Source organism: Ananas comosus, linkage group 20 (genome assembly GCF_001540865.1).
Source record: "Ananas comosus cultivar F153 linkage group 20, ASM154086v1, whole genome shotgun sequence".
NCBI classification, from domain to species: domain Eukaryota; kingdom Viridiplantae; phylum Streptophyta; class Magnoliopsida; order Poales; family Bromeliaceae; genus Ananas; species Ananas comosus.
Genome location: NC_033640.1, coordinates 940,314 through 958,621, shown reverse-complemented (window position 1 = coordinate 958,621; position 18,308 = coordinate 940,314). Strand labels below are relative to the sequence as shown.

The window sequence follows — 18,308 nt, the reverse complement described above, 5'->3', positions numbered from 1 at the left end:
TCGAGAAATACTTTTAAATTTCATTTTCAAACCTAAAAATTGCAGTTTAAAAATTTTGTATTGAGACCGATGTGACGTTATTAAATAAAATAGAGTTAGGATAAAAGTATATAAGAATATATTTCTACATTCTCCGATGAGACCGCAGAAAATATATCGTAACCGATCCGGTGAGACCCCATACCCCGGAAAATATATCGTAACCGACTCATAACACAATATTACTTTCTAATCGCACGTAACGCAATCTCCTCGCAATCCCAAATGAAGCTTTACTACTATAGCTTTTTGCGTTTGGTTCGAGTTATCCTGACAGGATTACAGGCAATCCTGCCAGGATAACTGTGTTTGATTAATCCGCTATGTAATCTAGTCGTTAATGTAGCATTACAAATCGATCAGGATTACATCAAAAATATTAACGGGAGGGGGGTCGTGTATCTTGCATTACTGAAACCCGTTAATACTACATATTATGTAAAATGACAATTTTACTCTCCAACAACCCCAAATCTAATTAACAGTATTATTTTCATCTCTCTCTCGCCTTCGTCTCGGCCCTTTCTCTCGCACGCCGCTTTCTCTCGCTCTCTCTCGATGTCTCTCTCTCTCTCTCTCTCTCTCTCTCTCTCGCGCACGAACACCTATCATCTTCTATTGCGTCATCCTCCCAAGTAATCATCACGATCTCCTTCCCTCCATTCGTCATATCCGCAAAAAATAATATTCAAATGACTACAACATGGGCAATTTTGGAAAAAACTATACTTTTATGTCAGGATTACTAAATTTTATAAACTGAACCAAACATATTAATGCTATAAACACTGTAATCTAGTATTACATTACTGTATTAAACCAAACGCTCTAATACAGCATTAGTAGTAATCTCACGCCGAAATCCAACATACCTGGATATGTCGAGATACTTTGTAATATTACATAACTCGAACCAAACGGGCCCTTATTTAAATATATCGCTGGCGTGTCAGTAATGTGTAGTTTTTAAATTTTAATTTATTATAATTTTTATTTTAAAATTTTTAAATCCTATAGTTTATTTTATTTTTTGAACCGTAACACACTGCTGATGATCTGATTGTAGAAATTTACAAACATTGAGAACCAAAATGTCGCATGCCCTTTTTTATCATTTTTATTTTTAAGATTTTTTTTTTTTTCTAGACTTTGGAGTCAAGTTTTTTTTAAAATTTTTAATGGAACTGCATAAATTGGATCAATCTCATAAAACATATATATTCTCAATAATGTTCTTATACTTTTTATTCATGTAACTTGAATATAGGAAATAATAATATTAGTAACCCCGCTGTAGCTTTTGTTAGGGACAGATAAAATTTATTAAATAAAAATATAAACGAACACAAATAGTTACCAAATTCAATAAATCTATGTGCAAGTAATAACTTACGACCTACTCATAACGTCGCCTAAAAATAAATAAAAAAATAAATAAATGAGACAAAAAGTTTCTAGATGAACAACCTTCCTAGTTTCCTAAACGATGTTCGCCGATTCGGATAACGCATCATTGTCGTCACGGCTTCGTCTGGCATGCCAGTTTCAACGGCACGCTGCTGTCAGAGAATTTCCCGCCGACTATCTGCTCGAACACATACTTGTTTGCGGCCTGCGTGTAGTGAACTCCGTCCCAGATGATCCTCTTGCGCGGGTCCTCGCACGACCCCCCGACCAGCACCGCGGTGCCGTTCGCCGTCGTCTTCATCGACCCGCACCCGTACTTTGTGTTGTAGTTGTACTTGCCGCCGTGGCCGCAACACGCCACGAGGGGACGCTCAAACCCTAGAAAGTAATGTACATTCGTGTTACGAACAAAGGCATTGAAAGTTATAAGTTCTTATACTAAATCAAATTTTCGATTTAAGCTCTCATTTATGTGGTAGAGTACATCAACCAAAGATTGAGGACTAAAATATAATTTAGAAAAGAGTTGGAATGATGGTGCAATGCACCATAGAATGGTTTTATTTCAAAATTTTGATTTTACTACCAAACTTATTCAATTTATTTCGCCGTCAGTTATATTTTGACTTCAAAATTTAAATATATCGTTTATTTTTACAGATTTAATTAGCATATTTCATATAATTTTTGTAATTATAAATCTATCAAAGTAAATAATTAGCGTAATTTTTAAAGTCAAAGTGTTGTTGACTGATTAAAATAATCAAATTGAAAGATTTGGAACTATAATCAAATTTTAAAAAGGTTAATTCAGATGAGTTCTGTATGTTTTTACCTTACGATAACCATACTTACTAATGGGAGAAAAATTCATTGAATCTGGTTGTTGGACGATCATGTACTAAATCGTGGAGCACATCAACCAAAAATTCGGAATTAAATTTAGAAAAGGGTTCAATGAATTTGTTAACTTACCTGTTCTCACTACTAACCAAAATGATTCGTTGAATCTGGTCAGTAATCATCGATCATAACTGATCAGATCTAATGAATCTGTATAGTGAAGTGAAAGTAACTCTTACGCCAGTAATATCAAACATAGTAGTACTAGGTGTTCGAAGCGCTATACCGTGCTTCCTGGCATGGGCGATGAGGTTGTACTTGACGGAGTAGACGTCGACGTAGGTGAAGACGGCGAGGGGGAGGTCTCTCCGGAGCTGCGCCACCGTCTCCTTGAGCTTCTCATTGAAGAGCTGCGCCACGCCGTTGAACGGCGTGCCGCAGCCATGGCGGTCGACATCGGGGGCCTTCAGAGGGACGCGTTCAAGTACGTATGGGAGGCACCCAAAAGGCCCAGTGTTGTGGATCCAAAAGTACCGTCCCCCTTGTCCGTAGACGCTCTACACACAATACAAGAATAGGAATGTCAATAGGTACGAATATCCGAAATTTTATGCGAATCAGAATCCGAACATGAACAGAGCAGATTTACCTGATGCTAAACGGACATACACATATCGATATGAAAAATAAAAACTAGACGAATTTGGATTCGGATATGAATTTTAATTTTACCTGGATAACTGCAGTGAACTGATTGAGAATGTCAGGGATTGATGCTTTCACTTCCTCAGTGGTCATGTTGGAAAAGTATCCTGCTGTGAGGTCATTTTGGCCAATGTCAAAGGTGTATAGAGCCTGTGAGAAGTACTCTTCCTTTGGTAAAAGACCATTGAACACTCCTACACCCAAAAAAAAGAAAAAAAAAAAAGAAAAAAAAAGATAAGACATTTTTAAAATTGAAATTTCTATTTATAATGATTAGGGTTATTAAAATATCGAGATGAGAAATCCAACTAGTATTCAGCTTGTTTATTACTGAGCCGAACACGAGCTAGCTTGCGAACAACAAGTTAGATTTTCAACCCTACCACTGGGCGAAAAATTGAAAGAAAAATAAAAATTTAGAATCTTAGTCTAATAATTAAAATTCACAAAATATAGATCTTTTTATATTTGGGGTGGCCAAAAATTTAAATAGTAAATAGTTGTAATATATAAGTCTCTTTATTTTTGAATTGACCTAAAATCTAAATAGTTGAAGTTATATCGAGCCGAACACGAGCGAACTGACCCAGACTCGTGTTTGACTCGTTAAGATTTTAGCTAAAAAGTTCAGCTCGTGTTCGATTTGCAAACACGAGCTAGCTCGCACACAGAAGGATAGATTGCTAACCCTATCAATAATAGATATATTTGCCTATATATCCCTTAAAAATTTTGCGGTTTGTACCTACGGTCTTTAGAATAGTATAGGCATGAACCAAATCGAACCGAACCGAATTATAGGCATGAACCAAATCGAACCAAAATAATTCGGTCGATTCGGTTTGGTTTTTTTTTAGTTTTAGTAAAATATTTTTCTTTAGTTTAAATCTTTTTAAAATACTAAAAATAAGATATAATCATGATTAGTTTTATATTAAAAATTATTGATCTAAGATAATAATAATTAATATATCTAATTATTTGATTATTATTTAAAGTTAATACATAATTTTTTTTTATGATAAGACTACTATATATTGAATTACTAAAACGTCAATTAATTCGGTTTTTTCTAGTTTTTAACTTTTAGAACTGAACCAAACCGAATAGTTCTTAAATAAATGATTATTTTTCCTTTTCTTTTTTTGTTTTAACTTTGAGTTGCAATATAAAATTATATAACATTAGCTCTACTTTAGCATATTTTGAAATAAATATCTAAACTTTTTAAAAAATCACTTTTATGATATAGATATGCTGTAACTTAATAAAATATTTGGTAAAAAAATCTTTTAACTAAGATTTTAAAGTTAGGTAGAAAATAAAAATTGAACTTGATCAAAATAATTCGGTCGGTTTAGTGCAGTTTATTTGGTTTTAGTAAAATATTTTTATTTACTTTTAAATCCTTTTAAACTACTAAGATTAAGATATAATCACAATTAATTGTATGTTAAAAGTTATTAATTAATAATCTAAAACAGGAATGCTTAATATATCTCTAATTATTTAATTATTATTTAAAATTAATACATAATGTTTTTAATAATGTAAGATTAAGATATAATGAATTACTAAAATTTTGATTTTTCGGTTTGTTCAGCTTTTCTGATTCTTAACCTTTGTAACTGGTGAATCGACTTCGATCGGTTCGCTTCGGTTCGGTTCAGTAATTTGGTTTGAACTGGTTCAAAATGTTTCGTATTTCAGATAGGTTCTGGTAAATAACACTTACGCACCATTCACTTTAGCTGCGAACTGCGATCGGGTGACGAACTGGGCGAACTCCCACGATTGGACATCGAGGGAGATGGGGCTAAAGCCGCTCTGGGACAGCGTCGTGTTCTGCGGCCGGATCGTTGACCCGGCGGTCGCAAAGTTGGCGCCGTGGGAGAAGTTCGATCCAACCGAATCCAGATATGCGTGCAGATACGGAAGCCCCAATTTGTGCGCTGCTCCAAAAGATCCAAAATAAGTGAAAAGGATAAAAGTAAATGCAAAGCCGAATAGTACTTATGAACATTTCTATGCGGAGAAATTATTTTATAACCGTTTATCAACAACACAAATGCATCTCACTGTTGATGAGCAGTAAAATTATTAAATTATCTTATAAACAAAAATTTCTTATAGCACGATTCTTCTGTACCTATGAAATCGACGACGACGCGGCCGTCGCAGTACCGCCCCATCGGCCGCCCCCAGAAGCTCTCCCCATTCGGCGGCGGGGCCTGCCCGAATGCCGCCGACAGGCCCCCAGTGTCGGAGTTCGAGTCCCCGAAGTTGAACACCGCCGGGAAACCGCACGTCCCCGACGCCGTCGTCGCCGTCGCGGCGACGGCTAAAAGAGCATTTAGTAGTATGATGATGAAACCACCACCCAAACAAGCCATTTGAGTTAGAGAGAGAGTGAGAGTTTATGAGAGATTGAATACCTTGTGCTTAAATATATCTATATATATATGTATGTATATCTATTAGAATAGAGGATTTATCTACATGTGTCAATCTTTGATGTATACTTTTGTTTTTTCTTTTTTTTTTTTTTGTTCTCTTTTCATTACNTATCTATGTTTATCTCTTACTACATCTTAGGATTCGATTTAAATTTAAACCTCTTTTGATAACAAACCAAGGAAAACAACTAATATATATCCTCCATATTCTCTTTCTGATATATATATATATAATATAGAATTAAATATAAATGTAAAAGATTTTGAACGGTTTATGCATGTGAAATTTAAATGGGCATTGAAAATAATGTGAAAATTATCTATGAAAGACCCAAATATTTCCTTTTTTGGATTTGTGGATAGATAATAAGAACTAAGCCCGTAGGGGTGAAAAAGTATTTTCAGTTTAGTTTTTCAAAAAAAAAAAAGTTTTCCAATTTTTCATCCAAAAAATAATTTTCTTTTTTTGAAAAATAAAATAGTTCTCCCCTAAAGAGATAATTTTGAGAAGATTCCTATTTTTTTGACTTATTTTATAAAGAAATGCTTCAATACACCGGCCAATTTAAATCTGAGTATTCAAATTTTTAAGGCTAAGATTGACTTTTGCAATGGTAACCTGCTCAACAGGTTACCAATTAATCAATCGTAACGATAATATTTGCAAATATATATTAGCTAATTGCCAAATTTGATAATATTCAACAAATTTTCATTTTCTAATTTAATTTTGTTACTTGCCAAATTAGATAATGGCTAATTTGATTGTGATAAATCTTCATAAATTCGAATTTAAAATTTAACTTGAGTTTAAACTTTATATTTGTAATTGTATAAATTAAATTTAAATTTTAGATAGAAAAATTTATGTTTGAATGAGTAAACATTTCAATTCAAATTGTCAATTCAATATTAAACTAACATGAAAATTCAAAAATGTTAATCTCCTTAAAATTGTAATTTAAGTTATAGTGTATTTATAAACTTTTATTATTTACTTAAATAAAAGATTTCTATATTTTAAAGTAAGTTGAAATTGTTAATTCAATATTGAAAAACAGCATTAAATTTCAAAAATATTGATCAAATTTAAATTATAAATTTAGATTTAATTTATATTATTCTTAAAAAATAAATTTTGTTAACTATTTAAACATAAAGTTTTCATGTTTGAAAATTAATTTTAAATTATAAATCACTAAAAACTTATGTCATCACAAATTATTATTAAAAGAAATCAACCTTCAAAATCGATAATCCAATTAAAAATTCATTCTCTCCATGGCATAGTATGCAAAACTTTTCAATATTAGCTATTTAACTTTTTAATATTAGCTCTTTTGTTTTTCCAAAAAATTCCTAACTTCGCATATCTGGTAACCGGTACTGCTTGTGCAATAGCGGGTCATCTTTTTTTATACATAAATTTTAACCCTTCATTGATTAAAAATAAACGGCTAAGATTAAAATGGAGTATTGCAGCACTGCTCTATTTTATAAGTTTGTAAACGTTTACCTTATCTTTTATAAAATCCATACTTACCAATTTTTTTTTGAGAGATATGTAGCATACTATTCGGTTCGTTTATTTAATTTAGAAATAAACTTAACTGAAAATGTGAATCAATTAGGATTCGAACTCGGGACTTACCAATTTTTAAAAAATTCAAAAACCATTACATTAAGAGTTTTAGCTTTTCTCTACTACCTGTCCACGTGGGTGCCTCCCATTGGCCCAGCCCTAGAGTTGTATATTTTTCAAACTCAATTAAATTCTATTGACCTAAATTTCATTGAATTCTACCTTGAGATAGAAATTATAAAATACAAGATCATACTCTCACTTGAAATAATGTACACACACAACTTCTTTATTGCAATAAAACATGGTATATATACACCTTTGTACATATGTATGCTTAAAAGCAAAGCCTCATCCAATAACCTTAGCTTAGAGAATTGGTATACATACTTGAATGTAAAGCATAACAATTTCTTATGTGCACTTTGCTTGGAAGCAACATGAGGAACACAAAACTATATATATAGCCCTCTATTGCACAAATGAAAAGAACCAACTCTTTCTCTTTCTCTCTCTCTAAATCTCTCACACATCACTCAATGGCATTCATGAAACCTAATAATTTCCTTCTTCTCTCCTTCTTGCTTTGCTTGACATCATGTTTGGCCCTCCCCAGAGACTTCTCCATCATCGGTTACTCGGAAGATGACTTGAGCTCGCACGACACGCTTATCAACCTTTTCGAGTCGTGGATGTCGAAGCACGACAAGTTCTACGCAAGCTTCAAAGAGAAGATTCGGAGATTCGAGATCTTCAAGGACAATTTGAAGCACATCGACGAGACGAACAGGCAGGCGAGCAGTTACTGGCTTGGTTTGAACGAATTTGCAGACTTGAGCCACGGCGAGTTCAAGGAGAGGTATCTCGGAGTGAGGACCGACTTAGCGCAGAAAAGAGGAATAGTCGATTCTGGATCCTTTCGGTATGCAGATGTCACAAACATACCAAAGTCAGTAGACTGGAGAAAGAAGGGAGCAGTTACTCATGTAAAGAACCAAGGCAGTTGCGGTAAGCAAAAACTCCGTGTAGTTAATATCATATGCCCTATCCAATAACTTTTTTCTATATATTTGCAATTGACGCTTTTACAATATTACTCAAAAGATCGATCTAACAGTAAATGACCCAAAAGTTATATATCGCCTTAAGAGCTTGTTGAATGACTTACAATTTGAACCAAGTTAGCTTTACAAGAGTATGCTATAACCAAATGTGTGATACTTATTTCAAAGTGAGTTGGATTTAATGTATGCAGGTAGTTGCTGGGCATTTTCGACGGTGGCGGCCGTCGAGGGCGTAAACCAGATCGTGACGGGAAATTTGACGTCGCTGTCGGAGCAGGAGCTGATCGACTGCGACAAGCCAGACAACAACGGCTGCAACGGCGGGCTGATGGACTACGCATTCACGTTCATCGTTGGCAACGGCGGACTCCGCACCGAAGACGACTACCCTTACCTGATGGAAGAAGGCACCTGCGAGCAGCAGAGGGTATGTGTGATTTGTATATGCAGTTCAATGAAAAAAATAATTATAAAAAATCACTATTAGCTATTGAGGGCCGGTGACACAACAGGTCTGAGCTGTCAGATAGCACTCAGTCTTGCTTTGAGATTCGCACAGAGCATGCGAAGGCTCAGGCCTCGCATGCCTTCGTAGTAAATATTTGTTCCTAGGGTTAAGTACAAATGAATTACTAAACCGAGCCGACTCATTACAATTGATTCGGTTCGCTTTTAGGGTTTGAGGTTGAATTAATTCCTAGCTAATAGAGAGGACTCCAAATAGGATTGTAACGGGTCAAGCTCCTGATTATCAAAGAAAAAAAAAAAGAAGAAAAACTCTCAAATCAAATATTTCAAAAATAAATTAACCGATATATATATATATATATATATATATATATCTCTCTGTCTGTCTGTCTGTCTATCCGTCTAGGCTGATCTTGAGATGGTGACCATCACCGGCTACGAAGACGTGCCGGAGAACGACGAAACAAGCCTCCTCAAGGCTCTCGCGCATCAGCCTATCAGTGTTGCCATCGAGGCTTCCGGCAGGAACTTCCAGTTCTACAGCGGGGTCAGTCACTAACGCAACTACAGATCGTTGTCCAAACTTTAAAAACTTAAAATTAATAAAGCAGACTTTTGCTTATTGACCCCTTTCTACTATTCAAAATTTTCAAATTTACTCTGAAATTATCAAAATACCCTTCTAAAATTCTATCCCATTAATAAATCTTAAGAGAAATAGAGATATTTGAAGGAAAACTTTTTAAAATCGACATGGGTATTTTGGTCTTTCAAGGATAAATAAGATAGTTTTGCAGTTTTGCAGAGTATATTAGATACCATCTCTTAATAAAAATAAGGACATTTTGGTCGATCAGAAGTACATTAAATAATTTTGCAATTTTGTAGAGTATATTAGATATTATCCCTTAAAAGTTGTATATTTGCAAATTTATCCTTTTTCCATTACTTGAATGGTTAAAATTGAATCTTCTTTTATAAAATACTTATTCTATCATTAAATAAATATCTTTTTAATTATGTTTTTAGTACATTTATTTTAAATTCCGTGCTATTCTACGTAAACCATAAATGATAATTCTAAGAAAAATTCTCAAATGAAATATTTTTACTATAACATAACGATCGTGACAGTAAAAATTTAACGGTCAACTAACAGCACGTAGCCAACGGTCCTAAATGTAAAACATTTTGCTTACGACATTTTAATTTCATTAGGGTGTTTTTGATGGACCATGTGGGACTGATCTAGATCATGGAGTTGCAGCCGTCGGATACGGATCATCGAAGGGCCAGGATTACATCACAGTGAAGAACTCATGGGGCCCAAGATGGGGGGAGAAGGGGTACATAAGGATGAAAAGAAAAACAGGAAAAGATGAGGGGCTTTGTGGCATAAACAAAATGGCTTCTTATCCAACTAAGGATACATAAAAGAGGGTGTTTATTAATTCCTAATTCCTATCCTTATATTTGTGTCACTTTTATTTTTCATAAAAAAACCCTTTTATTTTTCTTTTGGGTTTTCATTAAGTTCAATGTAATCTTTTGATTTGCTTTACTTGTGAATAAAAAATGGCATTAATATTATGAGTGACATAAAAAAAGATATTTGTCGAATTCTCAGTAGAAGTTTTCATTCGTTCGGCTGTCTCGCATATTTTTACCAATCACAAAGTAGTGATTTTCACTATCATAATTATGAAATTATGATAGTGAAAATTATATGATAGTGAAAATCACTACTTTGTGATTGGTAAAATATAATATTTTACTGTCTTATTTAACGATAGATTCTTACAAAAATATATATTACCCAAGTGTATGATTTCGAATGACATGGTGGAAAATTAAAAATAAACTAAAACACATTAAGCAAGTTAATTTTCTTTTTTAACAATTAGGATACATGAAAGGAGACACAAAATCATAATTTCATAATTAAAGAGGGAAACAACCATTACAAGGATCAAACTCTTTTATTTAAGTACACAAAACCTAGTACAAAGGATACAACATTTCACTAAACGCAAAATGTACCAAAAACTAAAATCATAAAAAAAAGACACAAACAAGTAGTGGTATTAAGTTTTGATATATCTGTTGATCACACATACGCATATTTTCGTACTTATCTGTAGCAGAATTCGACCGTGAGACCAACTATTTATTATCCGCTTATTTTGGCTTGCGGCATGTGATGATGTTGTATTTGATGACCTTCTTGTTGTAGCCCTCGATCAGCAGGGAAACTGCTAGCGCAGTTTTTATAGTTTTCCATCCTGCAGGATAATTAAAAAAAAAAAAATAAAGTCGAGAAATATTAAAGGGGAAAATAAATTTCAAATTTTCAAAATTTTAAAAAGAAGAGTGAAAAAAAAAACAAATTTAGACTAAGCAATGCTCATTGTCCCAATATTTTGTGTTCAAATTTTTGCAACTTTGACCCCTTTTTTTTCAATTATTAAAAGTATGAATTATCTTAATTTAATAGTTGATGATAAAAAATGTTAATTTTAACTAAATTCAAAATAAGTAAGAATTAGGGTGGTGTAAACTATATTAAGAGACTACATCTTAATTGAATAAATACGAGCTGCACAAAATATTATTACTTACGAAAATAAACATAATATTTTTTTTTTTCATTACACACGCAGAAGAGGTTTTCCATACTTTCATACTCTTTTTTTTTTTTACGGATAATTAAATTTCATAATTACTTTAAAAAAAGATTAATTAATTAATTAATTATTTATTTATTTATTTATTTACCACTTTTCAAGAGGGAGATGATGCCTCGCCAAGTCATGCCAGACTGCACGGCCGCAGACCAAAACGGAGCCACATTCTCCGACCAGTCTGCCCTTCTGATATCCTGCAATCACACAATATTTTCACAAACATAATAAATTTTTAGTATTTTAAAGAAATAATTCCGAATTGAATAAAATAACCAAAAAAAAAAAAATTTGTTTCTTAAAAGAGGCAGATTAAATTTGGTGCGCCCGACGATCGGTACAGTAAAATATAATTTAGAGTATTTAAACTTAACACTCGAGAACCGGAAACTTTAAATAGTAAAGTTTTTCAGTTTCAAGTTCAGAAAATTTAAATAATTTAGCTAACGACGGACTGTTTATGCCAGTAAAGTCAAAACGTTGATGCCCATTGCTACAACTGAAGGTAGAAACAGAAGTAGGAGCTTTTTGTAGATTGGACATCTGTGTTGAATATAAATATTAATTAAAGCACCGTTCTCTGATAGCTTAAGATTTTGGAGAATAACAGTTATTTTATATAATTTAATATGTTATCAGAGTAAAAGATTCTGAGTTCAAGTCCCACGTCTTGGGCCAGTCAAGAAGTCTCAATCCCAGACATGAGGGAGATAACGCACATTTCTATGATAGCTTTAGTTTTTGGATAATAACAATTATTTTACATAATTTAATAATCTGAAGATCCTACACCCGATAGAAACTCTCTCCGGTGCTTATTTAAGCCTGTAATACAGAAGCTCAAATTCCTGACCACACCAGGTTTGGTAGCTTTACCTCGAGTTTTAAAGACTTGGCGAAGCTGGCATAGTCCGCAGCGGAGCACCAAGCAGGTAGGAGGTGCGCATCGCTTATCTTGTTCAAGAGTTTCATCTCGTCGGGGCGCAGCGATTCCTCGTCCGGCGAAAGATCTCTATGACACCATGTCACGAGGATAATCGTGGCCCCTGGCGCCGCGACGCGTGCCATCTCGCTGAAGAACTGAAATTGTATGTTTATATATAAATTTGGTCAAATTCAATCAGCAAACTTCAACCGGCTTTGACGAATACATCTACCGACGCCAAAAACCAAAATATATATATAAGAAATTATGGGTTGTATTCTGAAGTGTGTGTGTGAGCCAATCAAATGCATCATAACAATTTTAGAATGGACATTGCAATAATTTTTTTTTTGATTTAACTTTTATATAAAATTACAAACTTTTAATAAATATTTCACAAAAGTAATTTAGTACCTTTTCCTTATCTGGCATGTGCTCACCACTTTCCAGGGACCAAACCAGGTCAAATTGCCCATCAGGAAAAGGTTGATTCAATGCATCTGCTACTTCGAACGACACCTGCGAATAATCGTTTATTTCTAAAAACTGAATTGTAATTAATAAGATTAAATATATGAATTGATCAGCTCCTATGTTTTTAAAAACACTTTATCATTGGTGCTCGTAAGTTTTCGAACTTTGGGTAAGGATTTGTAGGATTAGGATAATCGTTTATTTCTAAAAAATTCATGATTGATTTTCAAAAAATTCCTTCAAATATTCCCAAAACTCTAGGATTTACTAATGAGATTTGGGTTTTAAAAGGTAAATTTGAAAATTTTGAATAATAGTCGGGCATATATATATATATATATATATATATATATATATATATATATATAAGCAAAAGCCCCACAAGTCCACAATACCCTCGAAAACTTCAAAAGTACCTAATATTTTCCTTACTGACCAAAATTCTCTTATTGATTTTCAAAAATTCATTCACATATCCCCAAACTCCTCAAACTCCTAGGGTAAATTTCAAATACCATTCCTGTGGTTTCGTGTTTTCTCACTTTAGTACTCTGTGGTTTAAAGTGTATCAAGTTAGTGTCATGTGATTTTATTTTTATCTTTTCGTCAGTTTTTTCGTTAATATTTTGTTAAATTATATACAAAAAGCTTCAGATATCCACCTAGATTTATCGAATATTTACTTTTGTACCTTTTAGTTTTAACTTTGCCAATGATTTAATGAAAAAAATTAGTAGAATCAATAAAAAAAAAGATAAAAATAAAACCATATGACACTAAATTGATATACTTTAAACTACAGGGTATTAAAGTGAGAAAGTGTGAAGCCACAGGAGTAGTATTTAAAGTTTTTTCGGATTATTAATAGGAATTGAGATTTGGAAAGGAGATAATTTCAGAACAAATTAAAAAATTTTGGACAGTAATCAGAGGTAAATAAACAAAAACACCCCAAAATTAGTTACCTTATCTGCAAGGCCCTCAGCTTGAGCAAGCTCCTGAGCTCTTTTGACTTGTACAGGGCTCAAGTTAATTCCAATGCACTGAGCACCATATTTTTTGGCCAGGCATAGTGTGTCACCCCCAATTCCACATCCAACATCCAGTATTTTCTTTGGCTTCTTCTCAGGATCTTCTGCATTTACGCGCATCATCTGTAAGTGTTCGGTGTGTCTCTGTAACGATCCAGCCCACTAGCAACAATAACTCGTTGGGCCCAAACCATCAGACCAAAATACTTAAGTCCAGTTATTATTACTAATGTCTAAATCTCTTATATACCCAATCACATCCCTGGGTCCTATTTTAAAAGTCTTATTTTAAATTTTTTTTTTTTATTTATTTTTTTCAACCTGCCCCGGGGAGTGACAGTCTCGAAATTTTTTTTTTTTTCAGTAAAAATATACGTAACTTATCTGAACTATCGCTTGTTTTGATTTTACTTCCCAACCTTTCAATTCTTTTGATTCGAGACAGTCAGCGACACTTCAACTTCAAAAATTTGAATGTGTTGTTTATCTCTTTACAAGTGTATTTAGTTATGCAATCGCCGCACTATATATATTCATTAAAGTAAGTAATTATCTTAAATTTTAAAGTCAAAATACAGTACGTTAACTAACTCAAATCAAACAAATTAAATGATTGGGCGATAAAATCAAAATTTTGATAGTTTGAGTAGCCGAATCAAAAAGACCTATAGTTTGGTACGTTTAATACATTTTTACCTGAAATAAAGTACTGTTGACTGACTTAAATTAAACAAATTGAAAGGTTGAGTGGTAAAATCAAAATTTTGATAGTTTGGGTAGTCGATTTTAGATAGTTCATAGTTCAGATAAATTCTGTATCTTTTTTTATCTATTTAAAAAAAAAAGTAATTGAATATTAGATAAACTGAACGAGAAAGTAGTTGAATATTAGATAAATCATATCACGAATTAAATATTTGCCATAAAATGCATGTAAGGTGTGGAAAATTAGCTAGTAAAATATTTAGTCCCAAAAATTAATCTAGTAGGAAAAGATTCAGAATAAGTTGAATATGATATGAGCCAAACACAAAATATCTTAAGACAGAGAGAGCTCATAACTCACTTGAATATCATACTATCCAAAAGATTGATTTAATATCTAAGTGTATGTACAAACCAGAAACGCCGGCGAAGGCGAGGGCCTCGTCGATCATGCGGAGCTGCGCGCGGCGGTGATCCTGGGCCGTGAGCGGGGCGGCACCGGGGGCCGCCGATGGTGTGTCGTAGAAGCCCCGGTGGATGTACTCGCCGAATAGCTCCTCCCACGCCCCCGTCGACTCGTCGTAGCTCTCAGCTATCCCCTTGCGCAGCTTCTCGAGGTCGCCGCCCTCTCCTTCTCCGCGCTGCAACTTCGCCATTTCGACACACAAGTTCAGATACAAGCAGGATCAGAGAGGTACAAAAGATCACTAGCTATCACACTTTATGTGAATATAGTGTGTTTCTGAAGCTCTATTTATAGAGCAACACAACTGTAGAATAGTATGCAAAAATACTTTTACGTGGATATTTACATTATGCAAGTCAAATGCGACACTCAACACTAAATGAAGATAATATAAAAAATAAATGTCTAAGTATTCTAATCGGATTCTGCCTCTATAAGCTGCTGCTGTGCTTAAGTACTGGCATAGTTAGTACAGAAAAAAATTTTAAGACGCGAAAATTATATTTTACTAATACTAAATTCTGAAAAAAATTAAGAAGCTGACTGTATATTACGGACACTTCTATAAGCTTTATATATCCTTGTCGAGCACGAACGTGCCCGTATCAAACACATGTCTGATGTACTAGACACTTTTTGGACGTGCGTTTGATGCCGATTTATAACGCATACAACTAAAAAAATATATATTTTTTTTTATTTTACTTTTTCTATGTATATATAATGTAAGATGATAAATATACATTTTATTTTTTTTGATGAATACATATAATTATTTTTTGACAATATAAATAAATGGCCGAGAATTTTTTTCCTAAATATATGAACTATTAATAAAAATTTACTAACAATATGTTACCAAAATTAATATTTTATATATAATAAAAATATATTATTATATATTTTAATAATATTATATTTTATTAGCAGTGTTCATATGACGTGTTCGTGTCCTAATTTTTGAAAGTTGCCGAGTCATGGCGTCTTAAGTCGTGTCGTGTTTCGTGTTCCGTATCAGTATCCGTGATATCTAGGGAGCTGAAAAGACAAGTGAGATAGTTTTAATTTTGGAGAGATTATATAGGGTATATCCGATACCTATAAACTAGAGATGTATCGATAGTATTGCTCGTGACTTTTATTTTTCTTCATTATATATTATTTTATTTATTATTTTTGTTTTTGTTGACTGTGACTCCGTTTATTTGGGGTTAGACTTTTTCCAATGATGATAATGGCTTCACGTTTTGGGAATTAACAAACTTTGACTTTTCTTTTCTAAACCAACCATAGAATAAGACATTAGTACTTTAGCTAGATCCAAGTGAATATATATATATTTATTATTATTATTATTATTATTATTATTATATAGATGAGAGGAGATTTCAAAGGAATTTAATTTCACCTTTATTTGAATTCTTGATTTTCTATTATTTTTCATATTTATGTAATATAATATATTAAGGGAAAACTTCAAAAACCCCCCTTGTGGTTTCAATTTTTTTCACTTTAGTACCATGTGGTTTAAAATGTATCAATTTAGTACCTTGTGGTTTCTCACTTTATCACTTTAGTACCCTGTGGTTTAAAGTGTGTCAAGTTAGTTCCCTGTGGTTTTGCATTTTATCACTTTAGTACCCTGTGGTTTTGATTTTGTACCAAATTAGTACCCTGTGGTTTTTTAAACTATAGGGTACTAAAGTGATAAAGTGTGAAACCACAGGGTACTAAAGTGATAAAGTGCAAAACCACAGGGTACTAAATTGATACACTTTAAACCACATGGTACTAAAGTGATAAAGTGAGAAACCACTGGGTACTAACTTGATACACTTTAAACCACAGGGTACTAAAATGAAAAAGTGTGAAACCACAGAGGGGGTTTTTGAAGTTTTCCCATATATTAATATGTAACAATATACATACAAAAAAAAAGGCAACAATATGTGTAAATCACCTCAACTAAAGAGCATTTAATAGTCCCCTAAAGTTTACTTTTTCTATATATGAAGGAAAAAAATGATAATTTTTCTTTTGTTATATGAATAATTAATAATTAGAGGAGTAAAAAGTTGATATATATATATATATATTCTATTAGGTTCAAAGTTCAAACCTAGCTATATATGAAATTAAAATAATAAGCTATTTTTCTAAGCATTACAGCGCAACTGATCGATTTTGTGGTTTTTATAAGCATGACAAATAAAAAAAGCCATGAACATGCAATAAGTCTTAATTAACAGTAAGCGCATAAATCAAGTGAGCGTGAGGTATACAGTAACATATGAAATACTCAATGATTTATACTGTAATTAAAATAGTTTCGAAGTTTAAATAAGAAAACATTAGTTAGATACATATATAATGAAAAGTTTAAAATATGTGTACTAGAAATATGACAAGAGTGATGCCATATAAGAGTTAGAGAATGGAGAATTGTATTAAAGGAGGAGTTAGTTGATTTATATGTGGAAAGAAGAAAATATCAAAAATTCACATATGTGAATAGTTTTAAATAAAAAAAATAAATGAAGAGTAGATGCATGGTTGATATTTAGAACTTAAACCAATCTTCATGCTTAATCTAAAAGGTCAAATAATTTCAAGTAAGGAGTTTTGATTATTGGAGGTGTTTGCGAGAAAAAATTTCAAGTAATTTACTTTGCAATAAGTCAATCCAAGTTTAAAGCCGAGGGCTATAAAAGAATTGGGTTATTTTCATTCCAGAATTGAATGAGAATCGAAATTCAATTTATATAAAATAAGGAACTATCAGAATCAGTGAATTTCATTCTGATTCCATAGTCTAAAATAGATGAATCAAACAAACCCCGAGTGTACATCAATGACTCTCTCTCTCTCTCTCTCTCTCTCTCTCTCTCTCTCTCTTTGAGAATGAAGAGACAAAGAGTTATTGCACCATCACATTCATTTATTATTTTAGTGTTCTTCATTGATTCTAAAGATAAAGAATTTAGTGAATCATCGCAAGAAAAATGAATGGTCAAAAGTCAAAAATATCAAGCAACTTAAATTCAAAGGTGTCTATTGATAATCAACAATGAAGCAGTCCATTCAAATTGAAGAACACTTAGAAATTTGTCACTACAAGCTATGTAATATAAGTCAAAGTAACAATTTGATATCGAGGACCGTCGAACATTGTTGGATAAAATAAAGTTAGGGCGAAAATAGACTTGTTCTACGAGCCGTCGGCCCTGGGCCGGGTTTGGATCGGGCCGGATCGAGCCCGATTTCAAAATACAGAGGCCCGGTTCCGGCCCGGACAGGAGCCGGTTGAGCCGGGCCGGACTTTCAAAATACATAAGCTCTCTAATACTTTTGTTACTAAGTTTACAGTGTCTCATAAAATAAGTCTTAGGCTTCGTTTGCAATTGCGAAAAAATTGAATTATGTGCGGTGAGAAAGTACGATGGAAAAATACCCTATTTGTTT

At 33.0% G+C, this 18,308-nt stretch overlaps 3 protein-coding genes across 4 annotated transcripts; 1 reads left to right on the top strand and 2 right to left on the bottom strand.

Moving 5' to 3' along the window:
• LOC109726026 (alpha-L-fucosidase 3-like) lies at nucleotides 1,559-5,387 on the bottom strand. The gene is made up of 5 exons (XM_020255457.1): nucleotides 5,144-5,387; nucleotides 4,734-4,946; nucleotides 3,022-3,188; nucleotides 2,576-2,846; nucleotides 1,559-1,824 (listed from the first exon to the last, which is right to left on the bottom strand). The coding sequence occupies exons 1-5, from the start codon at nucleotides 5,385-5,387 to the stop codon at nucleotides 1,559-1,561; spliced, it is 1,161 nt and encodes a 386-aa protein (XP_020111046.1).
• On the top strand, nucleotides 7,529-10,154 carry LOC109725687 (cysteine protease XCP2-like). The gene is made up of 4 exons (XM_020254972.1): nucleotides 7,529-8,040; nucleotides 8,288-8,523; nucleotides 8,971-9,111; nucleotides 9,783-10,154. Exons 1-4 carry the CDS (start codon nucleotides 7,572-7,574, stop codon nucleotides 9,996-9,998), a joined length of 1,062 nt encoding a protein of 353 aa, XP_020110561.1. The 5' UTR covers nucleotides 7,529-7,571; the 3' UTR covers nucleotides 9,999-10,154.
• LOC109725688 (probable tocopherol O-methyltransferase, chloroplastic) lies at nucleotides 10,483-15,101 on the bottom strand. 2 transcript variants are annotated; one of them, XM_020254973.1, is made up of 6 exons: nucleotides 14,796-15,101; nucleotides 13,610-13,779; nucleotides 12,585-12,689; nucleotides 12,122-12,325; nucleotides 11,340-11,442; nucleotides 10,483-10,846 (listed from the first exon to the last, which is right to left on the bottom strand). In XM_020254973.1, exons 1-6 carry the CDS (start codon nucleotides 15,034-15,036, stop codon nucleotides 10,743-10,745), a joined length of 927 nt encoding a protein of 308 aa, XP_020110562.1. In that variant the 5' UTR covers nucleotides 15,037-15,101; the 3' UTR covers nucleotides 10,483-10,742. The 2 variants fall into 2 exon arrangements, with proteins under 2 accessions (XP_020110562.1, XP_020110563.1); XM_020254974.1 differs by having other exon boundaries at nucleotides 13,610-13,776.

Excerpts from the sequence above, each read along its gene's own strand:
- LOC109726026 (XM_020255457.1), bottom strand. The coding sequence starts at position 5,387 with ATGGCTTGTTTGGGTGGTGGTTTCATCATCATACTACTAAATGCTCTT. Across the intron at positions 4,947-5,143 it reads CGTCGTCGTCGATTTCATAG|CGCACAAATTGGGGCTTCCG; the intron begins GTACAGAAGAAT and ends CTTTTGGAGCAG. Across the intron at positions 1,825-2,575 it reads CGCCCATGCCAGGAAGCACG|GGTTTGAGCGTCCCCTCGTG; the intron begins GTATAGCGCTTC and ends ATTACTTTCTAG.
- LOC109725688 (XM_020254973.1), bottom strand. The coding sequence starts at position 15,036 with ATGGCGAAGTTGCAGCGCGGAGAAGGAGAGGGCGGCGACCTCGAGAAG. Across the intron at positions 12,326-12,584 it reads ACATGCCAGATAAGGAAAAG|TTCTTCAGCGAGATGGCACG; the intron begins GTACTAAATTAC and ends ATACAATTTCAG. Across the intron at positions 11,443-12,121 it reads CCAAGTCTTTAAAACTCGAG|GATATCAGAAGGGCAGACTG; the intron begins GTAAAGCTACCA and ends GTGTGATTGCAG.
- LOC109725687 (XM_020254972.1), top strand. The coding sequence starts at position 7,572 with ATGGCATTCATGAAACCTAATAATTTCCTTCTTCTCTCCTTCTTGCTT. Across the intron at positions 8,041-8,287 it reads AAAGAACCAAGGCAGTTGCG|GTAGTTGCTGGGCATTTTCG; the intron begins GTAAGCAAAAAC and ends TAATGTATGCAG. Across the intron at positions 8,524-8,970 it reads GCACCTGCGAGCAGCAGAGG|GCTGATCTTGAGATGGTGAC; the intron begins GTATGTGTGATT and ends CTATCCGTCTAG.